The 12,245-nt window shown below is 40.2% G+C and overlaps 1 protein-coding gene across 7 annotated transcripts in view; it reads right to left on the bottom strand.

The window, feature by feature from the left end:
* The window catches only part of ZWILCH (zwilch kinetochore protein), a 42,478-nt gene that overhangs the window by 20,538 nt on the left and 9,695 nt on the right, over window positions 1-12,245 (bottom strand). For 3 of the 7 annotated variants that reach the window (XM_061430144.1, XM_061430138.1, XM_061430143.1), the window contains exons 4-8: window positions 9,148-9,266; window positions 5,862-6,088; window positions 5,276-5,346; window positions 4,815-4,970; window positions 3,443-3,514 (exon numbers count right to left, since the gene is read on the bottom strand). In XM_061430144.1, the coding sequence (XP_061286128.1) occupies window positions 3,443-3,514; window positions 4,815-4,970; window positions 5,276-5,346; window positions 5,862-6,066 (504 nt within the window). In that variant the 5' untranslated portion in view covers window positions 6,067-6,088; window positions 9,148-9,266. The remainder of the gene's footprint in view (window positions 1-3,442; window positions 3,515-4,814; window positions 4,971-5,275; window positions 5,347-5,861; window positions 6,089-9,147; window positions 9,267-12,245) is intronic. The other 4 variants (XM_061430140.1, XM_061430141.1, XM_061430139.1 and 1 more) reach the window with 3 other exon arrangements.

The raw sequence follows: 12,245 nt of genomic DNA, 5'->3' as shown, positions 1-12,245 counted from the left end.
GCCAGAGGAACAATGAGAAACACTGGCTTGACTCATATGGGGGAACCATCCCAGGCAATACGATGGAGAGGATGAGCTGTTTCCACTAGGGTGGAATAAACCCCCAGGCAACAGCAGGAAATAAGATGACTAGGAGTAGGGATTAAACAGGAAGAGTGATCTTAAATAATTTTTTTATTTCATTTGGAAGACAACAGCCACTGTTGATTTTCTGGCAGGAAAATGACATGATCAAGCAGCTGAGAATTCCCCCATCACAAATACTCAGGATAGAGTCTAAGGAAAAAAAGAAGTACAATGTTTCTCAATAGAAGTAAGATCATCCTCCACCCCCAGGGAGTTTTCAGGAAAATGTGAAGGTAAATTCTGGTGTCACAGTGACTGTGGGCATTTAGTTTGGTAGGGGCCAAAGCTGCAGTCCATGGGGTCGCTAAGAGTCAGATACAACTGAGAGACTTCTTTCACTTTTCACTTTCATGCACTGGAGAAGGAAATGGCAACCCACTCCAGTGTTCTTGCCTGGAGAATCCCAGGGATGGAGGAGCCTGGTGGGCTGCCATCTATGGGGTTGCACAGAGTTGGACATGACAAGTGACTTAGCAGCAGCAGCAGCAAGGATGCTACAGGTGGCACTAGTGGTTAAGAACCCGCCTGCTAAAACAGGAGACAAAGGAGACTGCTGTTCGATTCCTGGGTTGAGAAGATCTCCTGGAGGATGGCATGGCAACCCACTCCTGTATTCTTGCCCAGAGAATCCTGTGGACAGAGGAGCCTGGAGGGCTATGTTCCATAGGGTCACAAAGAGTCAGACATGACTGAAGCAACCTGGCACGCATGCAAGGAGGCTACATATCTTCCAGCATGTAGAATGGTCCCAAACCACAAAGCATGATTCTGCCCAAGATGCCAAGAGTGTGTGTCCCTGTGGAGAAACAGTGAAAGATCATTAGAGTGGTCCAGAAGGGAAGTGATAGGGGCTTTATGTAAGATAGGCACAGTGAAAGAAACCTCAAAGGGAAAAAAAAAAGTATACTTCAGAGAAAGAGACAGACAGATAGGCAGAAATATATGAGGAATAGAAGAAAAGAAAAAAAAATCCTACCTATTTATAAAAATACAGGGGATTGAACTTGGAGAAATTATGGCAACGTGCACATCGAAGAGTCTGTGAATTTCTAAGGGAGATTACATTAATTACACAGCTTGGACTTTCAAGTCAGATAGACATATGTTTGAATGAGTTTTAAGCCAGCTCTTCTATTTACCAGTTGCTGACACCTCAGGCAACATACCAGAACCATCTAGCACCACATACTGGGCACACAGCAGAATGGCAGCTTCCAGCTGTGGCAGTAACTCGATCTTACTGAAGTAACAGATAAGGTTGCCAGCCTGTGAACGGAAGGAATGGTGAAACTGCAGACAGAAATCAGGGGCTTATTAAAGTGATCCAGTCTGGAGATTTGATTCAAGTTTCATTTTGGACAAACTGAATTGGAGGGAAGAACGCTCTACTAGACTGGGAACTGAACTGATGAAAGTGGGAAAGATTGGAAGTGGAAGCAGCTTACAGACAGGAGTCTGGAGTTCCCTTATAAAGGCATTCATCAAATCACGAAATGGATAAGCCCTCTGCTGGGGTGGAGAGAGGAGGGCAGAGATAGGAGGTTACAAGTATGATAGAAGCCCACGGGAAGGGTCCTGAAAGAGAAGCTCTCAAGGAAGAAGAAAGATGAGAAAGGTAGAAAAGGTATCAAGTTTTTCACAAACAGGGAAATAATGAGAGGAGGTAAAAGTATGAAAAATGCCTGGTACTGTGGTAGAAGTGGAAGACACCATGAGGTACCTGGCACTCACGTCTAGTAGGGGAGGCAGAGGAGTAGAGAAATTACTGTTTGATAAACCCTCTGACAAGGGGTGTGCGGAAAGTTCTACGGCAGCACAACCTATTCTGGGGAATCAGTAAATCGTCTCAGGTGAAGATGTCACAGATAACCCGGCAAAGAGGTGGGAAAAGGGCACACTGGGCAGATGGAGACGCACACTCCAGAACGCGATGGCGTGATGGCCTTGGAGCTACCATAAGCAGGGAGCTCAATGCAGCAGAGGAGGATGTGAGATCAAGCTAAAGAAATAAGTAGGAGCCAATTAGAACATGAAAACATGTGCAATGTCATTAGCCATCAGAGAAACGCAAATCATAACTATAATGTGGGACTTCCCTGGCGGTCCAGTGGCTAAGACTGCACTTCCACTGCAAAGGGTGTGGGTTTGACCCCTGGTCAGGGAACTAAGCTCCCAAATGCCTCACAAAGCAGCCAAAAAACAAGAAAACACCACCATAATGAGATATCACTTCATCCCCACTAGGATGGCTATAACATCAATAAAAAATATAGTATCAAGCATATGGAGGCAAGGATATGGAGAAACTGGAACCCTCATACGCTGCTATGGGAATGTAAAATGATGCAGCCACTCAGTCTGGCAGCTCCTCAAAAAGTTAAACACAAAAAGTTAAAAGTTAAAAGGTAGTTAAAGAGCTACCATGTGACCCAGCAACCCCACCTAAGAGTCTCTATGTCACATAAAAACTTAAATACTATTCATGGCAGCATTATTCATGAATAGCCAAAAAGTAAGAACAACTGAAATACCCATTAACTGACAAATGGATAAACACAAACACACTACACCTCTACACTGGTGTTACTCAGTAATAAAAAGGAAGGAAGTGCTACAGAAGGTGAATCAGTGGCTGGCAGGTTTCTGTTAATGGGTATGGGATTTCTTTTTGGGGTGACGAAAATATCCTAAAATTAAGTACGGTCATGGCTGTACAAACTCTGTCAGTACACTAAAAACTACTGAATTCTATACTTAAAACAAAAGTATTTTATGGGCTATAATTTATATCAATAAAGCTCTTTAAAAAAGAAAAGAAAAAAGTAACTATAGTCAGTGACTGGATATAACTGTCTTTGTATGCCAATTTAAGACATACAGAATTTCCTCTGCATTAAAATGAATCCCCCTTGCCCGCCCCTTTGGAATTGAATCTGTAGAGCGGAGCTAAAATTACTGAAACACAAAATTTTTGAAACACATGCTCATTAATCTTCAGGATCAAATTCCAGTTATTAACAAGCAGATTATATACACATTTGGAATAAACTGGCAGCTGACTCACCTGGAAAGTAGGGAATCCATCATATGAATAAAATCCAAATACTTCAGTAGAAAAGGTGAAAGAACTGTTATTAACTACTAACTCACTGATAAATGTTCCCTTTAATTGCAAGGACAACTGCCCCAACTGCCAAGCACGTAACATTTGGAACAAATTTTGAAGAACACAAAATTAAATAACAATGATACTAGCAAAAATTTTTATGGAAATATGAGATCTAATGCAGGTAACAAATTCCAGAAGGATACTCACAAGGAGAAATTTCAGTTCTCTGTGAAGCTGACTCAAAGGACCTCTGGGCTCTCCCGATTCCACCTTGATATTCTAAAAAGTTCCCAGAGTCAGTTTTCACTGGTAATCCCATCTTTTCTCCATCAGGGTCACAGTTACTTGCATTTCAAACTACCCACACATTTAAAAATATTTCATAAAACACTAGTGAATTGAAAAATTAGGTCAACACTTCCATTTGGTATGCCTTCCCCAGAAATATAGACTCTGCCCATCCCAATACAGAAACCTCAATTCAGGCCACCACAACCCCTCTCAATACAACTGTAGCTACACAGAACACACACTCTCCTGCTTGTGTCACTGAATTTCCAAAAGGACAAGAAGTAGAAATATAAACACACTTCAAGACTCGATGACAGGGTAGGAGGTGACAGGGAAGTTCAGAAGCTGGGGGACATATGTATACCTGTGGCTGATTCATGTTGACACATGGCAGAAACCAATACAATATTGTAAAGCAATTATCCTCCAATTAAAAATAAATTAAAAAAAAAAAGACTCAATGACAAACTTAGCATTACCACACACCAAAAACAACTGTCCCTCCCCTCAGTAAAACAAACAAACAAAAAAAGCTGAAGCGGGGTGAGGAGGTTTGAAAGAAATTAGTAAACGCCATTGTATGTCAGCACCTACTGCAGGAAAAGAAAAGTGTTAAGAATGTAATTGTATAATTATTCACCAGCCCACCACCCTGGGAAAAACCACTCTTAACACTACCCAGGACTTTGTGTACATATTTTTTAAAACCATAGTTGAGATCCCACTGTACATAAATTTTGTACTTTTGGGGCTTTTTTTTTTGCTTAATAATAAGCATTTTCTTTCATTATTAAAGATATTTTAAATCATAATTTTAAAATATGTATATAATATTTCATCAGGAAATCTATTTATTTTTCTAAACATCATTCAGGTTTTGTTTTTAATATTTTCAAAACACAGCTGTATGACTGCACTGAATATCTTTGCCCATGTATTTTTGTTACCAATTCTGAATAATTTCTTAAGACAGATCCTAGAAATGTAAATATAGGGTGCAAGGGCTGAACAGAACAACGATTGTTGATGTGTTCTCAACATCTGCATTCTTTAAGAACAGCAGGGATAATGAGCCACTGTGATGATTCCATTTGGGTCCCCACTGAAAATTCTTAAGTTACATAATTACAGCACTGTAGATAACTGACGGATCAGACCACCTGGCAAAACCTTCACTGGCTGTGCTGGCGAGACTTCAGGCTGAACCTTTCAGAGCTGTCCAGGAACTAGCAAGTTCAAAGTAAACCCACAGTGAGTAAACTCAACAGAAAGCAGGGCTGGCTCCTACCAGAGTTGCAGTGGAAGAAAGCGGAGGGGTCTGAAGGATCTCATCCACAGGACTCCAGGAAATATCCAAAGTGATCGTGGTTTGTGAGGCAGCAACTGTATCATCCAAGGCAGTGGACTTAAAGAGCTCGTACCGGGCAAAGCCGCTGGCTGTTAACTGTAAAGAGACATTCAGCAGACCATCAGCGGCGCCTTCACAAGGCCAAAGGCCCATTATCAAAACGACTGATTCTTTTCCCCAAGAAGAAAAAGTGCTGTGCCAAATGGAAAAACGAGACAATTCTTTTTCATCACAAAGATTAGCTAAAAGGCATATATTTTTAGTCATTAGCTGATATGAAAATAAACATTTTGATACTATAGAAAAATATCTAGTCCTATTAGGAATGAAAAAAATCCTTTACTCTAGGAAGGCAGATTGACAGCAGTCAGAAGAAAATAATATGAAAGAGAAATACTTACAGTAGACAAGTGATGTCTTTTCTTGTGTGACTTTTTTAGGTCTTCAAGATTTACAGAATAATTTTTATCCACTGTAGGACATGATAAAAAAAAAAACTTTATAGGTACAGTTCAAAATTACATCATTAGAGCTAGAAAATTACAATCTAATTCACAATATTAATAACTATCAAAATTAAATTTTAAACCACAGATGAAATGTTTTTAAAACAAGGGAAGTGGAACAAAGGTCAGTACTGCTACCAAAAGTATAATTAAATGCCTATTATGACACTGGAATTATATTATCATTATATTCAGCTTTTTTATCTTCCAATGAAAATTTTAAAAAATACACACATGTAAATGAAATGAAACCCAAATAAAATAGCCATAAACTCCTATTTAGACTCTTGGAAATCTGTCTCTGAAATGTCTCCCACATGCTGCAGGTTACACACTAGAGCACACTCGTGGTGGCTGACACAAGCTACATTGTGTGCACTTCGTGCTCAAGTTTTAGTAAAACCTATGAAACAGCGATTACACAAATAAATACAGTGGTACACAAATAACAGTGATTACACAAACAAATAAATACACACACCTCCACAAAAGAGGAGTGAGCTCTCACCTTTACAGGTGACCATGTACAAGACAATTCCTGTGATGTTGCTACTGGTTGAGATAAGCTCAGCTCCCAGCCAACTGATACCTTCAGGATCTGAACCATCACACCTTACCCAGAGAGGAGGAAGGGCAGTAACTGGCCGATTAATCTTCAGATGGGTCATATTAGGATTGTGAGCCATGGTATAAAATCCAATTAACTGCCTTGCAAGCAAGAGTAGGAAGAATAAATTAGACGTAGAGATTTTTGATCAGTCAAAAGTTTTCTTTTCCAAAGATACCATGAACAATAGCTACGATGCTGACTCGGATCCCACTTCTGATCACCATCTAACATTCTGTACCAATTCCCAAATGGGGTTTTTTCCTTACACTAAGCAATTCTCTGACACTAGCAATTCTACAATTCAACTCAGTTCTGACACTATCTACCCAAAGACAGCATCAGCAACCACAGGTTAAAGGCTCAGTCCTACAAGACTGCCTCACCTCCAACTTGTATTGCCAGTTCCAAGTCCAAGTTGTCATCTATGTGTCTATAGATCACAGGTTCTGACAACCCCCTCCCTAAATTCAATTAATTTGCTCCCAGAACTCAAGAGAAATATTTTACTTGCTAGATTACTAGTTTATTACACAAGGGTAGAACTCAGGAACAGCCAGCCAGACAGAAGGGAAGCAAAGGAAAATGTATGGGGCAAAGGGCACAGAGCTTCCATGCCCTCTCCCAGCAAGCTGCTCTCCCCGTACCTCCATGTGTTCACCGACCCAGAAGCTCTCCAAGCCCTCTCCTTTTGGGTTTTAAAGGAGGTTTCATTACATAGTCACAATGGTGACTGACTGAACTTAGGGAGGGGTTGAGTCCCAACCCCTCACCAGGTGACTAAACTTAAACTCTGGCCCCTCTCCCTTTCAGAGGTTGGGTGGGACTCAAACTTCCAACCCTCTACTCACAGGCTTGGTTCCCCAGGCAACCAGCCCCTATCCATAATTTATTGGGGGGGGGGGGGGGGCGGGAGGTCCAAAAGCCACTTCATTAGCATTAAAAAAGACACCTTTATTCTTCTCAATCCCTAGGAAATTCCAAAGGTTTTTAGGAGCTGGGTTCCAGGAACAGTGGACCAAGACTAAATATGCTTCTTCTTATACATCACACTATCACAGTGTCCCAGAAACAAAAATTTGGAAATAAAGTGGCAAAATACATAAATGTTTCACCCGGAGAAGAAGTGAGAGCCAGGCACACCAGACAGATCAAGATCCACACACCAAAAACTGACAAAGTATAGCTACTACAAGCAGAGAGTTCAGTATGGTGGGGCTACAGGGTCAATGGGAGTGGAAGCAGGCTCTGAGATTAAGCAAAAGAAATAACAGAATATGTCAATTACTTCTCAATAAAGTTAGGGGTGGGAGAAGGAAGAAGTCAATAAATACATAAAGAGATGCTTGAGGTCATTAGTCACCGAACACAAAAATTTGAATATAGTCTGTGAATCAGATAGTATTATTTTAACAATATTAAATTCCCAGATTTTGATGACTTGTGGTTATACAAGAGAAGGTACTAGGTTTTAGGAAATACATCGTGAGGTATTCAAGGGTAAAAGAGCACAGTGTCTCCAACATACTGTCAATATTTCATTACAAAAATGTGTGTGTGTGGTTATATAGATGAGGTGTGGACAGGAATAAGAGGAGGAGCAGAGGGGAGGAGGAATAAGCCATAGAATCACAAAGCAGAGGCAGCAAAATGTAAATTTTGGTGAAACCTGGTTAAGCGTCCACAGAAGTTCTTGTACTGTTCTTTTACACTTCTCTGTAAATTTCAGAGTGCATCAGAATTAAAAGTTACCCAAAAATACAGCTTACAAATTTTCAGAGATGAAAACTAAATTTATTACCAACATATGTTCAGAAAAGGCATTTCTAAGGGACTGTACTTCAGAAAAGAAATATAATAATCCCAGAAGGAAGGTCTGAAATGCAAGAAGAAATGGAGAGCAAAGAAATGATAAGCATATGGATGAATCCAAACAAACACTGGCTAGAGGAAACAACGTGAATAAAAAATTCTCAAGTTGTGGGAGAGGAAAGAAAAAATAGGACTTAAAATCAAGAAGCCATTAAAGAGTGCTCAACTACAAAAGATTTTAAAAGTTTCTACACAGCAAAACAAAACAAAAAACCCTCTCTGAAGGAAAGTCACTTTGAATACTACTATAGTCCTTATTCTCCAGTATTTTTTTTTTAAAGATTTTTTAACGTAGACCATTTTTAAAGTCCTTACTGAATTTGTTACAACATTGCTTCTGCTTTATGCTTTGTCTTTTTGGCCAGGAGGGATGTGGGGTCTTAGCTCCCCGACCAGGGATCGAACCCACACCCCCACTGCGTTGGAAGGCGAAGTCCTAACCTCTGGACCACCAGGGAAGACCCCTTATTCTCTAGTATTATATATATGACCAGATCCTCCAGGACTCCCTGATAGCAAATACTTTTGGCTTTGGAGTTGAGGGAGACCAGGCAGACGGAAAGTCATATGGTAGGAGCAGGGAGGGTAGCTAAGCAGACAGAGGCAGTAGGGATTCCAACAGGGGCACTTCTGGCATGCGGGTGGGATAATTCGTCATTGGACAGGAGAGCCCCAGGCATTGCATAACATTTACCATGCACGGCTCAGGCCAACAGCGCCCCTGAGTCATCGTGACGATCACAAAGTACCCTGCGTGTTTCCAAATCCCTGCTGGGCCCTGGACTGGAGGCTGAAGGTTCCTTTGTGTCCTATGTGTCACTCAGAAGGAATCTGGATTTTATCACGAGGCAAAAGGACCATGGAAGGCTTTTTAAACATGGAAGCAACACAATCAGGCTTTCATAAAACCACTCTGGCAGGAGTGAGGAAAAAAGATTGGCAAGGAACCAGATTAGAAGTAAGGAAAACAATTACGAAGCAACAACATTAAACAGTAGAAGGAGATGGAGAAAAGGCAGATCACCGTAATCATCTTAGTCACACTTGAGTTACCCATGGGACAGTCAAGTATTTAGAACTATCCTAAGTATTAAGTATATCCATCAAGCAGGTGGGGAAGGAGAAAGAGAGGGATCTGGGCTAAATACCTATGCTTTTCCCAATGTTTATAACAATTTCTTGTTGTTTAGTTGCTAAATTATGTTCGACTCTTTTGCGACTCAATGGACTGTAGCCTGCCTGGTGAGTTTACATCCTACCCTTCACCACTATGGTAAGAAAAACTTACCTGGCTCTCCCAATTGGTAAAGCAAGCAGGCCAACATTTTCACCAGTAGAGAGATCAGAAATAGCAGTGTCTTCAGACTGTAGCTCTTCAATAGGACTTGGTTCTTCCTTTTCTAAAGGCTTTAAAAACATTTAATTATTTAACCAGGTAAGAGAACACTATGGTAAAGTCAACTCTTCACTATGCTAGAACAATGTACTGATTTCCAGACCCTGAAGTGCAAAATGATTGGGTTAGGACAGGAATCATAGCTAGAAACCAATGGGGTACTAATAAATCTCACCATTCATCAGAAGTATTTCCACTGTCCAATAAGAAGATATTGATCTACGTTGCTACTGATAAAGGAAGTATATGACACCATCAGAAAAGGAAGTGCTCTACCATGTACAAAATTATATACAAAACACCAAGGGAAACCCATGGGAGACTCCCTGATTTTGTCATTCCCCAAACTTGAAGGTTCATAGCCCTTTCTACTCATTTTCTAAGTCTCCAGGATTTGTTACAGCAGCTGACATTAATTACCTCATTATTACAGAAATATAGGGTATATGGTTCCAGACTATATTGATTTGCTATATTATAGTAATTCTATGCTATATTATATTACACTATAATACTGGTACTAATACTATAATTCTAATATTGTTCCAATTTCACTATACTATAATATTAATTGCATACTATAACACTAGTACTGATACCATACTATACTAGTAATTCAGTTCAGTTGCTCAGTCGTGTCCGACTCTTTGCGGCCCTGTGGACTGCAGCACGCCAGGCCTCCCTGCCCTAGTAGTAGTATATACTAAACTATACTATGCAATACAGTTGTCTCTTGAACAACACAAGTTTGGACTAGGCAGGTGCATTTACATGTGGACTTTTTTAATGCAGTACTACACAGTCCGTGATTGGTTGAATCTGTGGATGTAGAGCCACAGATACAGAGGGCCGACTGTAAAGTTACACTAGGATTTTCAACAACACAGATGGTGGGGCATCCCAAAACCTGTGTTGTTCAGGAGTCAATGGTATATTATATTAAGGAAGAAACCTATCTTTTAGAAAGATATTCAAATAGAATTCTTAAAATTAAAACAACAGCAACAACTTTGGTTAGTTTTCAGGAAGACACATCCTAAGGGTTTCCAGCAGCCAGCAGAGCCCTGCAGCCTGTGCAAGCCAAGTCACTGTGTCTCGGGCTCAGTGTGACAGTCTCTAGGTCCATCCACGTTGTTGCAAAGCATTATTTCATTCTTTTTAATGCACAGCCCTTACTTCTTAAGTCTACTCCTCTTAGGACTCTCAGCTCTCATTTGTGTTTCTCATATCCACGTGTTTAAGTAGTGAAATAGCTCAGTACTGCCAATAATAACAAAAATTAAACGAAATAACATTTCCTGAGCATGTACTATGTACCAGCTACTGTTCCAAGCTTTCTTTTATTCTTCATAAAAACCCTGAGAAAGATCCTATTAATAACCCTCTTTTATGGACTGAAAACTGAGCTAGTGGCTGTCTGAATAGCTTATATAGATTAAGCAGCTGAGCGGCAAAACCCACATTTGAATCTAGGTAAAGTGAAAGTCGCTCAGTTGTGTCCAACTCTTTGCAATCCCATGGACTATACAGTACACGGAATTCTATAGGCCAGAATACTGGAGTGGATAGCCTTTCCCTTCTCCAGGGGATCTACCTAAGCTAGGGATTGAACCCAGGTCTCCCACATTGCAGGCGAATTCTTTACCAGCTGAGCCACAGGGGAAGTCCAAGAATACTGTAGTGGGTAGCCTATTCCTTCTCCAGAAGATCTTCCTGACCCAAGAATGGAACTGGGGTCTCCTGCGTTACAGGTGGATTCTTTACCAACTGAGCCATCAAGGAAGCCCCTGAATCTAGGTAGTCTGACTTCAAAACTCAAGTTCTTGTCCACTAAGGTCTTCTAGCAGTGAATACTTAATAGTTATCTGACCTAGATGTATCCTCAACTTTGAATTTCTTCTGCCAGATTCTAGATTTTATTCCCTTCTAGGCCTGTGTTTCCAAATAGTTCCTAGAAGTATCCAAGAAATGTCATTTTCCCTTCCATTCTACTTTTCAGTATTATCCATCTAAAACTCATGCTGTAAGCTCTATTGACCTTTGCAGAAATGAAGGCCATTTTAATTGTTTTCCATCCAAGAATGCCAGGACCTCACTGAACTCCAGGTAAGTCCTCACAACTCCAAGCTGTTTTCTCACTAGTATCTCAACCAATTTCCACAAATTCCTCTGTTCCTCTACCTTTCCCTAGAAACTCATTTTCACCTTTCAGCTTTTGCTCTACACACATTTTCTCTCTCCTCATAAGTCTAAATTCAGCCACATAATTCACTTATAATTATTTTCCAAGCATCTGTCCACCATAGATAAGCATCACTAATACAAAACAAATAAAGCAGTCCCCTCCTCAGAAAGGAGTTTTCGTGTAGTATGTAAAACAGAGTGCTCTCTGTTCATGCATCCCAATCCCCATCCAGACAGCATGCAGGTCCTAAAGCAAACAGAGGCATTCCTTCTAAAGGAATGTCCACTTTCCCCTGTTGTATCCTGTTTCTATCTACTTCAAGAAACGACAGACCCAAAGAATGGGTCCTGGCCCCAAAGTAACTGTAAAATGACAGCATTATCAGCACTCAACCAAAACCACTGCTACTGCTCGGCCAGAACGGTTCCCCTATTTAAAACACAAAGGTGTAAGGATGTAATTATAAAGTGATGAAAAAAATAAGAAGGTCCCTCTTGTTAGATTTAACAAGAGAAAAGTAAAGTAGAAATTCATGAGTCAGAGTGACTTATGCTGTGTCTAACAGTAGCCACCCACCAGTCACATGTAGCTTTTGAACACCTGAAATGTGGCCAGACCAAATTGAGACTTAAGTGTTAAATCCATATCAAATTTTGAAGATGCAGTATGGAAAAAAAGAGCTTAAAATCTCATTTTTATTTTTACATTAATTATTGAAATGTTTAACATTAGATTAAAAAAAAACTATAAACATAATTTCAGACCTGGCAATCCTATTCCTAGCTATTTACAGTAAAGAAAACTT

This window comes from Bos javanicus, chromosome 10 (genome assembly GCF_032452875.1).
Source record: "Bos javanicus breed banteng chromosome 10, ARS-OSU_banteng_1.0, whole genome shotgun sequence".
In the NCBI taxonomy this organism is placed as follows: Eukaryota; Metazoa; Chordata; class Mammalia; order Artiodactyla; family Bovidae; genus Bos; species Bos javanicus.
Note: the sequence above shows the minus strand (reverse complement) of the source record. Positions and strands in the feature narration are given on the sequence as shown.